This window comes from Phoca vitulina, unplaced genomic scaffold, assembly GCF_004348235.1.
Source record: "Phoca vitulina isolate PV1807 unplaced genomic scaffold, GSC_HSeal_1.0 scaffold52, whole genome shotgun sequence".
NCBI classification, from domain to species: domain Eukaryota; kingdom Metazoa; phylum Chordata; class Mammalia; order Carnivora; family Phocidae; genus Phoca; species Phoca vitulina.
This window is the reverse complement of record NW_022589755.1, coordinates 1305531-1318119: the sequence shown is the minus strand read 5'-3', so window position 1 is coordinate 1318119 and position 12589 is coordinate 1305531. Positions and strand designations below refer to the sequence as shown.

Sequence of the window (12589 nt, the reverse complement as noted above, 5' to 3'; positions counted from 1 at the left end):
GCACTGGAAGTCCTAGCCAGAGCAATCAGATGGGAAAAAGAAGTAAAAGGCATCCAAATTGCAAAGGAAGAAATAAAACTGTCACTATTTGCAGACAACATGATTTTATATATATATAAAAAAATCCTTAAGTTTCTACCAAAAAATTATCAGAATAAGCAAATTCAGTTAAAGTTCTGTAAAGTAAAAAATCAATATACAAAAATGTCATGTTTTTATACCCTAACAAAATAGCAGAAAGAGAAATTAAGAAAGCCTGGGTGGCTCAGTCATTAAAGTCTGCCTTCGGCTCAGGTCATGATCGAGCCCCACATTGGGCTCCCTGGCGGGAAGCCGGCTTCTCCCTCTCCCACTCCCCCTGCTTGTTTTCCCTCTCTCGCTGTGTCTCTCTGTCAAATAAATAAATAAATAAATAAAATCTTAAAAAAAAAAAAAGGAAAGCACTCCCATTCACAACTGCATCAAAAAGAATAAAGTGCCTAGGAACAAACTTAACCAAGGAGGTGAAAGGCCTGTATACTGAATATTACACAAGACTTTGATGAAAGAAATTGAAAAAGACACAAATAAATGGAAAGGTGTTCTATGCTAATAGATTGGAAGAAATAATGCTGTTAAACTGTCCAAAGCAATCTACAGATTCAACACAATCCCTATCAACATTTCAAAGGCATTTTCCACAGAATTAGAACAATTCTAAAATTCGTATGGAACCGTAAAAGACACTGTGTGGACCTGCGTTCGCGAACATTCCCAGTTCAGGACCACATCCAAGCATACTTCATGCTTCTTGTAACTGGAAAACCTTCCTTACTTCATCCGACCGGGTTCCAGAAACGGGCAGTGCTCCATACAGCTCCTGGTCTCGAGTAAGGGCCTTGGGCCAAGAGCGACTCGCCTCCGGGAGCCCGAGCTCAGAGGCGGCGGGGAGAGCGAGAAGCTCTAGGTCACAGGATCCTCCGTATCGGGGCTCTGAGACCAGCAGGGCGAGGGTCCCAGCAGCTGGCGTCCGCCGGCCCCGTGAACTGGGTGGGCCCGCTTGGGCCCTTCGACTTTAGTCCACTCCCATCTTGCCAGGCCCCAGGGGACGTGACCACGGCGGACCGCACTCCCAGCCTCAGCGGCTCTCCCCTAAAAGGCACTCAAGGCCGGGGGTGTCGCCTCCGGGCACCCGGAGGACGGAGGGCTGTGCGGGTCCGGGAGAGTGCGGGGCCAGGTTAGGGTCACTGCTCACACAAAAGCGCAGAGGTGGGTCCCACTCTCCTTCCTTCCCCCTGTTCAGCCAACAGGCACAGACGGCCACAGCCTCTATGACATCATCAGAAGTCCCACCACAGCCTCTGTGACATCATCAGAAGTCCCGCCACAGCCTCTGTGACATCAGAAGTCCCGCCACAGCCTCTGTGACATCATAAGTCCCGCCACAGCCTCTGTGACATCATCAGAAGTCCTGCCACAGCCTCTGTGACATCAGAAGTCCTGCCACAGCCTCTGTGACATAAGTCCCACCACAGCCTCTATGACATCAGAAGTCCCGCCACAGCCTCTGTGACATCATCAGAAGTCCCGCCACCACTCCTGCAGGGGAACACCTCACTCCCGGGTTGTCATTGGACGAGTGACTGCCGCCCACGCACGAAGCACAGCCTGCTGGGTAATGTAGTTTCTGTCTTGCACGTGAACAGGTCAGGATGGGCCTTTCCCATTCTCCACAACCTTGGCCAAGTCCCGTGAGGCACCTTGGGAAATACTGCTCTAGGGCTCCAAATACAAGGACCATGCCCAGGTTTCTGTGGCCACCTTGGGTGAAGCCCCATCCTGGGAGAGCTGTAATAGGAGACTTCTCCTCAGTGGCCTTAGGCAAGCCTCCTCAACCTCCGAGGAAAAAATATACTTAAAAACCATAAAATAAAATAAGTCCTGGGGATGAAATGTGCAGCATGGTAACTATGGTTAACAACACTACATAAAAAAATAATATTTAAAAGGCTTAAAAATAGGTGATATGGAGATAACTTGCAGCGTATTGTGTACTAACATTAAATAGTGCTCTAATCCAGTGGTTCCCAAACCAGTAGCATTAGCATCACATGGGAGTATGTTAAAAATGCATCCAGAAGGGCCCCAGTCCATGCCTGAGCCTGCAGCTAAATCCTGGGGAGGTGTGTGCAAACTGAAATCACTGAGGCTGGAGAAGATATCCCTGTGGAGGAGCGCAAATGAGAAAACATAATGAAGATACAGTTTCATAATAACTTCTGCCTGTATTTCATTGCCCCAAACTCATTTACATGGCTCATGTAAATGAAGCTGTGTGTCATAAAGGGAAAACTGGATTGGAGAGCATCTACCCACTTTCTAGTACAGTTCATCAGATATCCATTTTATTATTCTTCCTACATATTCAACACTACTACCCTTTGGGTGATAACCCAAAACTCCATGCCTCCATCTTAATGTTAATATTTATATTCTTTTTTTTTTTTTTAAGATTTTATTTTTAAGTAATCTCTACACCCAACCTGGGGCCCAAACTCAGAACGCTAGGATCAAGAGTCTCATGTTCTACTGACTGAGTCAGCCAGACACCCCTAATACTTCTATTCTTAAGACCATACACAAAGTGAGTTACTTGTTGCCACTCATTCCCTATATAATTATGGTTCTGTGACACTGTAGAAGGACCTATTCAAGGATCTGCTGAAGAAAAAAACCATGCCAACCTAGATTTCTATATATATCAAAATTGTCTTTCAAGAAAGAGTACAAAATAAGACTATTTCAAACCAAAAATGAGGAATTTAATGGAAGATTAACACACACAAATGAAATCCTAAAGGTTATATTTAAGAACTTTGGAAAGTAATCTCAGATGAAATATTTACAATGATAGAAGGAATGAGGACCCAACAGGGGAATGCATATGTGGATTGATACATCTGCTCATTATTTGCATTAAACATGAATAACATTTCCTTTTGCAGTCAGATTGATGGAATTAACATGCATAATCTCAACGCATATACTGAGATAGAGCATACTAGTTAAACTTCTAAGTCCATTATTTTGCCTGGGAAGAAAGAAAAGCATTGATAAGTCTGTGCTCTACTGTTTTTAAGTAAGTGTTTGTAAATTTTAGCTTAAACAATAACAAACAGAATAAGCTTTTTAAACTAGAATTTTTAAAAAATCTGGATTGTAAGTAACAGTTATTTTTTTTAAGGACCGGAAAAAGAACAAGTGAGGCAAAGAAAGCCACAAAATAAGAGGACGTATTTAAACCCAAATATGTAAAATATTACATTAGGTAAGTATGAAATAAATTAACAGTCAGTACTTTTTGATGGTTAAAACCTCCCTTCACAAGATACTTAATCTTCATCAATAAATTTCAAGGGCAGGTTTTGAATTTCCATTCAAAGAACAACTAACATTCTCTGGCATCCTCAGCCACCCCATCTCCACCAGAGAAAGACACCAGGGGGCAAAGAATGTCCTGGCGTTGGTTGCTGGGGAACCAAGACCTTACGCTGAGGGTCACCAGAATCTATGATCAAGCATCTTAAGGTCTAAAATCAGCTGAGACGTCATCAGGACCTGCAGTATATTTTTACAAACAAATCCCATCAGCACATCTCCTGATGAGAAAGGAATAGGATGGCATGAAGGGGTAACATTAGTGAAAATAATTTTAACAACAGCTAACATTTAAGAATATCCACAGGGCGCCTGGGTGGCTCAGTTGGTTGGGCGACTGCCTTCGGCTCAGGTCATGATCCTGGAGTCCCGGGATCGGGTCCTGCATCGGGCTCCCTGCTCAGCGGGGGGTCTGCTTCTCCCTCTGACCCTCCCCCCTCTCATGTGCCCTCTCTCTCTCTCAAATAAATAAATAAAATCTTTAAAAAAAAAAAAGAATATCCACAAAGCTGACACCAGGTACTTTTCAACACTATCCTTTAACCTGCATAACCACTTGGTGAGGTGCGTCAGTCAACAGTCTTGTTTCATAGATAATGAAGCTGAGACTCACAAAGGATATTAGATCACCCAGTTTACAGAGGAAGAAACCAAGAACCCAAAAAGTCCCTGAGTTGTGCTGTCATGGCCACTAGTAAGAAGCACAGCTGAGAAGGGTGCTCATCAGCCCTGCATGGCTTCCTGCCCAAATTCATCCAATCTGGGCAGGGGCAGGGCCAGGGCCAGGGCCAGGGCCCCTCGGCATCACAGAAATAAAGTCATGGCAAATTCACTGCCCATGTGACCATCAAGGGGAGAAGGAGTTCTGCCTTTTTCTGTCCAAGAAAGGTAATCTTCAGCTTCACTTGCTCACTCAACACACTAGGTGCTGACTGAAAACCTGGAACACAAGGACAGGCCATGTCACATTCCCAGGGATGCAAAGGGCTCTCTCTTTGAGGGAAAGTCATTCCCTGGGGCTCACCCATCATCCTAATTATTTATGCACATGTCCTGTTGGCTCTGCCTCCTAACATGTCCCAAGTCATCTTCTCCCAAACCAACTCCAATGCCACCACCATGGGCCAGTCCAATAACAATGTACCCCTGGACCACCCAGTGGCCTCATCTCTCTCTCCCATATCAATTATTCCCTCTTCAGTACACACTCCACACAGCAGCCAAGGGCAAATTTAGAGACAAGATCATGCCACTGCCCTGCTGAATCCCTTCCTCAGCCTCCCAGAACAATCAGAATAAAACCCACAAAGCCCTGTGCATCTGGCCCTGTTCTGTCCCATCTCACTGCTCACCACTCATTTCCTCCAGACACACTGGCCTTCAGCTGTTTCCTCTAATAAGGCCAGTTCTTGCATGCCTCAGGGTCTTGGCACATGCTGTTCCCTTTGCCAAAAATGTTCTTTCTCATCTTCGAACATAGCTGGGGCTCCTCCATCCTTCATGGGTCTGCATGATATAACCCTTTGTGTACTGTCTGCTCCTCTGCCCATGCTTTACAGTTTAACGTTCATCTTCCCACTTTTACAAGAGAGGCCTGTGGGGAAGTGACATGACTGAGGTCACCCAGGTGGTGATGGGCACAGCTTGGAAGTGCTCAAATTCCAACTGTCCCGAGGGCCCAAGCCTTTAGTCACTGGACCACTCTTCCCAAAGGACATCTGTCCTCCATGCCTAAGTTTTGACCCTGATTAGGCCACACAGGGACCATAGGCACATTATTGTCTAGCAGGAGTTGCTATACCACACCTCTGTATTACCACGTGTTTTTCCCTTCTAGACAGCAAGGCCCAAGTCTCAGTCACCCATGTATTTCCATGACACAAGGCACATGCAGGGTAATGGGCATGAAGGATGGGGTTCTCGTGACTCCTGCCCATCATACCAGCAAGAGCACAGCAGGCCCCTGTAAACACAGAAAGTTGGATGGGGAGACATGGACCATGAGGGAAGGGGACCATGACATGGACCATGTCAGCTTTGTGGATATTCTTCAAAGACTGCAAAGCACATCGCTTCTGCTTTGGGACAAACTGAGGCCCAGGTCTCTGTGCAGGCCACATGACAGCAAAGCACTCTCAGGCGTGGAAAGAAGGTCCCTCTGCTGAGAACCACGCTGTGTTTTGGGAGAGTGGCCTCTAGTCTGTGTCAGCGCTCAGCCGCAGGTGAAGGTAATGCCACAGCCATAGCACAGAACTGTGCACATGAAGGAGGACACGGTGTGCAGGGGAGCCTTGGATGTGAACTCTCAGATGCCAAGTTACATCTTCCCTCCGGTCAAACAGTTTGCCACTGTAGTACTTTAAGAAGGTCTCTTTAAGAACGCAGTATGAGTTCTCTGATGCTGACTGAGGCCTGCCTTCTGGTCAAAGACCTTCCCACATCTCTTACACTTGTAGGATTTTACTCCACTATGAATCTTCTGATGAGTGGTGAGGGTTGAGCTGTAGCTGTAGGTCTTTCCACACTCATTGCACTCATAGAGCTTCTCCCCAGAATGACACCTCATGTGTCGAGTTACAGAAAAGCTGTTACAAAAGGCTTTCCCACATTCTTTGCACTCAAAGGGTTTTTCTCCAGTGTGGGTTCTATTATGCCGAATAAAATCAGAGTGGCGGGTGAAGGCCTTTCCACATTCACTGCACACATAAGGCTTCTCTCCACTGTGAATCCGCTGGTGCTCCGTGAGGTGTGACCTGCGGCTGAAGGCCTTCCTGCATTCGATGCACACATAGGGCTTCTCCCCAGTGTGAATCCGCTGGTGTTCTGTGAGGTGTGACCTGCGGCTGAAGGCCTTCTCACACTCGATGCACTCATAGAGCTTCTTCTTAATGTGAATGCTGTAATGTCCAGTGAGATCTGCCTTCCTGAGAAAGGCCTTCCCACACTTTTTGCATTTATAGGATTTTACTCTAGTGTGAATCCACTGATGTTGAAGAAGGAAGTGATTCTTGATAAACTCTTTCCCACATTCCTTGCATTTGTAGGATTTCTTCCCTCCATGAATCAAGGGGTCTCTCCTTGATCTATGTGATTCACACTCAAGGAGAGCATCTCCTGGAGAGACTTGCTCCTGTAAATCTTTTGTGCACAGATTTTTACCTGTTCCCAAATCATCACATTCAGAGTTCACCTTTCCAGGGAGGGTTTCCTTGTAGGGGACTGTCCCTGCCCTTAGGTGCCCTCCCTGTTTTTCTGATGGTCTTTCTTGTTCCCCGGCTTCTCCCAATGTGGAAACACTGGAGTCGTCCTCAGTCAGTAACCTGTGGGGTGAGCATCCCTCAAACAAGGCTGGCTGAGAAGCAGAAGGCTCTGTGGTACTGGTTTTTGCTTTGTCATCTGAAGGGAATCCAATACACAAAAGAGTCCCATTAACAATGCCAACATAGAAGGAACAAAATCACCAAGCCAGTGGGAAAAGGAAGATGGAAACAGGGCTACTGATACCTGCTGGATTTTCACATCTCTGAAACTCAGGTTTGGTTTTTTTTGTTTTTGTTTTTGCTGGTCCTTGGATTCTTGACATCTTTAAAGGGACAACCTTGGGGAGAATTTCGGGTAGGGGCCAGAGAAGAATCCCTTCCTTACTATCCAGAGGAGAGAGGAATGATGACACCATGTGCTGTGTTTGTTCTAAGAAAGGATGTCACAGGGAACACAGGGAAGGGGGCATCTAACCCAGCCCAAATGAGAGAGAAAGACAACTGGGAGGGGTCTTGAGATCTGAGTCCTAACGAAGCAAGAGTTACCACATAGAGAAAGTGAGAGGGTCCTGCAGCCAAAGGAGGTAGAGTATACAAAGGTGCAGAGTCTAGAGAGAATCTTGGATGCTGAGGGAACTTCAGAGCATGAGAGGATGGCGGAGATGTGGCTGGAGATGCAGACAGGGTGCAGACTCCAGAGTTTGGAAGGGTGAGAGTAAGCACAGCCATTGCCACTCCCAGGACAGTGTCTACAAGGCTGAGGGTGAGCAGGACTTGTCGGGGGACATATTAAATCTACTGTGTGTCAGAAACAGCTAGGTGACTAAAACACATACAAAAGCTAGTAGAGAAATTTGAATTATTTACTTCAAGTATTAAAGAGAAGCTGTACAAATGGAGAAGTTAATAACAAGGTTGTCAACTCTCCTCAAATCTATCTGTAAGTTCATCACCAGTCCAGATAACATGATTTTCCATGAAACTCAACAAGCTGATTCTAGAATTTATATGCAGGAGTTAAGGGCTAAGAATATCACTGAAAAAAGAATAATAAGGAGATGGGGCTTGCCCTCCCAGTATTAGGGTTATGATGAAAGTAGAGACATCAAGACAGCATGGTGTTGGCACAGACATAAGGAAAACTGGCAACAGGACACAACAGTGCTCAGAAACAGACTCACGAATACATACAGCTTTCACAGACTGCAGAGGTGGCACAGCAGATCAGTGGGAAAAGAAGGGACTAAATAACCAACGGAGCTGAAAAACTGGTAACCCACATGCAGGAAAAAGTTCTTGCATTTCTACGGCATGTCATACACAAAGCTAATTCCAGATTAGTAAGCAATAGAAAAAGAATATAATTTGGCCTTGGTGTGAGGAAGATTTCCTAGCAAGACATGAAAAGCAGTAATCATAAAACAAAAGATAAATTGATCTGACTCAATAAAATATGCATTTCTTTTAATCAAAAGATGCTTTAAAGAAAATTTCTAAAAAGCTAAGCTCAATAGAATACAACCGCAGCACACATAATGGGTAAAAGATTAGTATTAGGAATATACAAAAAAAAAATCTGACAAGTCAAAAAGGGAAGAGCAACCATCTTGGTGACTCCTGATGGAGACAAAGGGAGAGCATGCAGGAGGAAGTGAGCCCAGAACATGGCAGGGACAGTGGGGAGGACGGCACGCTGCTCCAAAGGCCTTTTCCACCAGCCAGGCCTCAAAAGACAGGAAGAAACCAAGAAGGAGGCTGCATGTCCCTGCATGGAGGCGAGGAGAAGACTTACCCAGTGAGACCAGAAGCCTGCAGGTCTCCCTCAACACCTTCCAGTACAGTGTCCGCTGGGGCAGGTCCAGTAATTCCCACTCCTCCCGAGTGAAGGTGACAACCACATCTTTGAAGGTCACCGGTGCCTGGAAAGGCAAACAGCAGCATTATGTGCTCTACGGCTGTTGGCTGGGATCAGAGCCTGTAACTTAGTCTCTGGTGAAGGTGCACAGAGGTCCAGCCGTGAATCACTAAGGCTTCTGAGGGCCGAGCTCTAAGCTGGACTTAAGGGGGAGGCAGCTGTGGCTGACAGAGATGCCCTCCATGGTGGAAACAATGGAGAATGATACGGACGTGGGAGCAGATGGTAAGTGATCTGGGACATAAGAGGAACAGGGAAATAATCATGATGATAATTCCAACAATAAGAACAGCAGCAGCAAAGCTGAGCCTCCCTGGTCCTTCCCATGTGCCTGCCCTGGACGGTGGGCTTCATATGCTATGGGAAAGGGATTAAATGTCCACAGCTCTGGAGCAGACTCCCAAGTTTGGATTCAACCCCTTGAATCAACACTTGGCCTGCTGTGTACCTTGGGGAAGCCCTTTAATTTCTCTGAGCCTCAATCTCCCCTGTCAGTATAATAATTCTCTCACTTTATCAGGTTATTTGAGAATCCAAGGGAAAACATTCATAAAGCCAACACTAGAGTCTCTGGCTCATGACAGTGCTCTGTACATTTATTCATCCTTCCATCACCATGAAGATAAATGCCATCATCAGCTCCACATCACGTCTGAGTTGAGGCTCAGGGAGCTATAGTGAGTCACCTGAGAGTTCCCAGCCTACACAGCAGAGGTAGGATGTGAACCTACGTCCTTCCGGCCCAGGTCTGTAGTAACCCTCACACTCCTCCATTACTGCAGGTGAAGCCCTTCTTTTTTTTTTTTTTTTTTTTAATAAAGATTATTTATTTGAAAGAAAGAGAGATAGTGGGAGAGCATGAGCAGGTGGTGGAGGGAGTGGCAGAGGGAGAAGGAGAAGCAGACTCCCCACCAAGCAGGGAGCCCGATGCGGGGCTCGATCCCAGGACCCTGGGATCATGACCTGAGCCAAAGGCAGACGCTTAATGACTGAGCCACCCAGGCGCCCCGGGTGAAGCACTTCTAATGACTGTTGCTGTTAATCTACTTCTAGATCCCTGACCACACTTCCATGGACATGGACAGAGGATGGGAGCCATCCTCACCCTCCTCATGGGAGAGGCACTGAAGGGGGCGCCACTCATTCTGAGAGTGCCAGGGCCTGGGCCAGCTCCCCACACCCACTTGGGTCCCCCAGCCTTCTCAGACTCCCCAGGAGATTCCACAGTGAGCTATCAGTCAGTTTTCCCTTCCTGAGTCCTGACAGCATGTGTCCCTGAGTCACGAATACTGTAAGGACCAGGGAACCCACGTGGGTGAGAACAATGCCACTGAGTCCAGAAGAACTGGCAGCCTCCGACTGGCTGTGATGTGTGTCCTGGGTGAGGGCGGGGTGAACATCCAGCAAATGACCACACATGCTCCCCTTCCCAAGACACATCTCTGCGGCGGGGAGGGGGAGGCTTGGCAATCTCAAGGTCCTCTCGTGCCTCCTTAAACTCTGTCCTCACTGCCTCTGTCCATGAGGGCACCCATCTGGGATGGCTCCTCCTGCCCTCCTTGTTCCCAAGCTCACCTGCAGGAGAAAGCCCTGCCCACCTTACAAAGTTTAATATAGGTGTCATCCTCAGGCCTCCCCAGCCCACTGTGGTTGGGAACATAGGCTCTGGTAGCTAATGGACAGTATGTGAGTTTCAACTACTTAAGAGCTATGTGACCTTGGGTAGGTAACTTAACGTCTCTGACCCCTAGTTCCTCTTCTGTAAAGCAGGGATGATAACAGAACCTAACTCTGAGGAGACGGGAACTGAATGAGATGAAACATAATAACTGTCCCTCAAAGCAAATCAAGGGCTCAGTGAAATCCAGCTATTACCATTGTTTGGTTATGATTATTTTTCCTCCTCGCTCCTCAAGCACCCTGGAAAATCTCAACCTGGCACTCAACTCTGCACAAAAATGCTAGCTCCCAAGCATGCACGTACTAGGAGTACTTTAGCTAGATAGAAAGATGAAGAAGTGGCATTTGAGCAGAGGCCTAAGGAATGCACAGGGATGCCCTGCAGAGTTCCAGAGACACTGTCCTGGGCAGAGGGAACTGGCAAGTGAGCAAGAGCTCGGCAAGTGGAGGATGGCATAGCTGCAGAGCCGGGAGATGGGGAAGAAAGGAAAGGAAGACAGTGGGTGGACACAGAGCAGTTGCAGGGACAGGTGCAGCAGGCCATGGGGGGAGGGGTCTGAACCTAGATTCTAAGTGTGATGAGAGCCCACTGAGGGGAGTCTCATTCTCCAACTAGCTAATGAGGTCCTGTTACAGCTCTGGTGCTGTTATAGGCCTGGCGACAGAGCTTCAAAGAGGAATCACAGCCCCCGTTGGAGAAAGATCCCCAACAAGGACTAAATAACTGAGCAAGATGATGCAGATGGCCTTAAGAGTTCTGAGGCCAAGAAAAAAAGGGACAAGATTAGAGAGATGGGGTCATTTCAGAAGGAAAGCTGGGGACGACCTTGCTGAAGACGGGCCCTGGCACGGCTGGAATGAAGGGAGGGGGACACGTACTGGAGAGAAACCCGGGGTCTGTTGTGTGTTTACATCTAAATGCACACTGCCACCACTGAATCTTTAATGCATCTACTTTTCACATAAAAGTAAATGTCTTATAAGTGGCAAGCCAGCTTTACTTGCAATAAACAGATGGCAAATACAAAGATGAATCCAGTAACCTTCTTGGCTCCCAGTGCCCAAGGGCCCTTTCCTTTTCTTTCTTTATAAAAATTTTATTTATTTGTATGACAGAGAGAGAGAGCACAAGCACGGGAAGCAGCAGGCAGAGGGAGAGGGAGAAGCAGGTTCCCCCCTGAGCAGGGGGCCTGACACGGGGTTCGATTCCAGGACCCTGGGATCATGACCTGAGCCGAAGGCAGACGCTTAACCGACTGAGCCACCCAGGCGCCCCTCGAGGGCCCTTTTCATCCTAGCAGAGAAGCAGTGATTCCAAAAATACTGCTCCCACTGTGAGTCTGCCCCTAGGCGCTCTCTTCCCCTAGTCCTCGGCTGGATACAAGCCTGAGACAGGGGAAACCCCAGGGCAGGATTTCCCTGGGGTAAGTCCTTAAGATCATCACAGGACAAGGGGCTCTGCTCCCTTAGAACAGTGTCCGGAGTGATGCTACCTGGGCAGTGCTGGACACTGGAGGACATACATCACACACATGCCTTCTCTGACCCCCCTCCAGCCAAGGGGAGGAAACGTCAATATGCCCATGGAACCCAAGAGATGGAAGACAAAGGCACTGATCAGACTTACTCAAGGTCACAGCCCTGGGAAGGGCATAGCCAGCATGGCCCCTGAAGTCTCTACGTTGTTAAATGAGCCTTCCTGAAGCTCAGTTCATCCAGACGGTGCAGGGACGGGAGGATTCCGAGAAACCCCATTTCTCTGTCGCCCACACTGCCATGAGGAGAAGACCAGGGCAGAGGCCTCCCTGGACCCCTGAGATCACAGAAATGAATGGCCACGACCAGTGTTTACTGGGCATTCCCTGCATGCGCTGTGCTGTTTTTCACGCTCTGCCTCCCACGTCTGCCCCCAGGACCCAGAGGGAAGACGCTGCAGTCAGCCCACGTCACAGCCAAGCAAGCGGACTATCCCACTGCGGTGCAGTGGCAGGGCCTGGAGCTGAACCGGGCGGCAGGCTTCGTGACTCGTTCCGCACACCTCTGGCACATGCCTCGGCTGCGAGGGTGGCTGTGGGTGACACGGGAACAGAGACTTCCAGGTACGATGCGGGGCTTGCGGGGAGCCTTCTCCCGCTCTCCCTGCCTCCTCTTACCCCGCCTCCCCTCCACTCTACAGCTAGAGGAAGCCTATTAACTCGACACAAATCACGTTCCTCCTCGCCTCCACGTCCTCCATGGCTCCCACCAACCTCAGCCTGGTCAGGCTCCTCAGCCCGTCAGTCCAGTCAGTTCCTCCTCGCCTCCACGTCCTCCACGG

At 48.1% G+C, this 12589-nt stretch overlaps 1 protein-coding gene across 1 annotated transcript in view; it reads right to left on the bottom strand.

The window, feature by feature from the left end:
- Window positions 1–5776: 5776 nt before the first annotated feature.
- Window positions 5777–12589, bottom strand: part of LOC116622418 (zinc finger protein 80-like) — an 8108-nt gene continuing 1295 nt past the window's right edge. The window contains exons 3-5 of the mRNA XM_032388888.1: window positions 8470–8596; window positions 6334–6576; window positions 5777–6249 (exon numbers count right to left, since the gene is read on the bottom strand). Coding sequence (XP_032244779.1) covers window positions 5777–6249; window positions 6334–6576; window positions 8470–8596 — 843 coding nt within the window. The remainder of the gene's footprint in view (window positions 6250–6333; window positions 6577–8469; window positions 8597–12589) is intronic.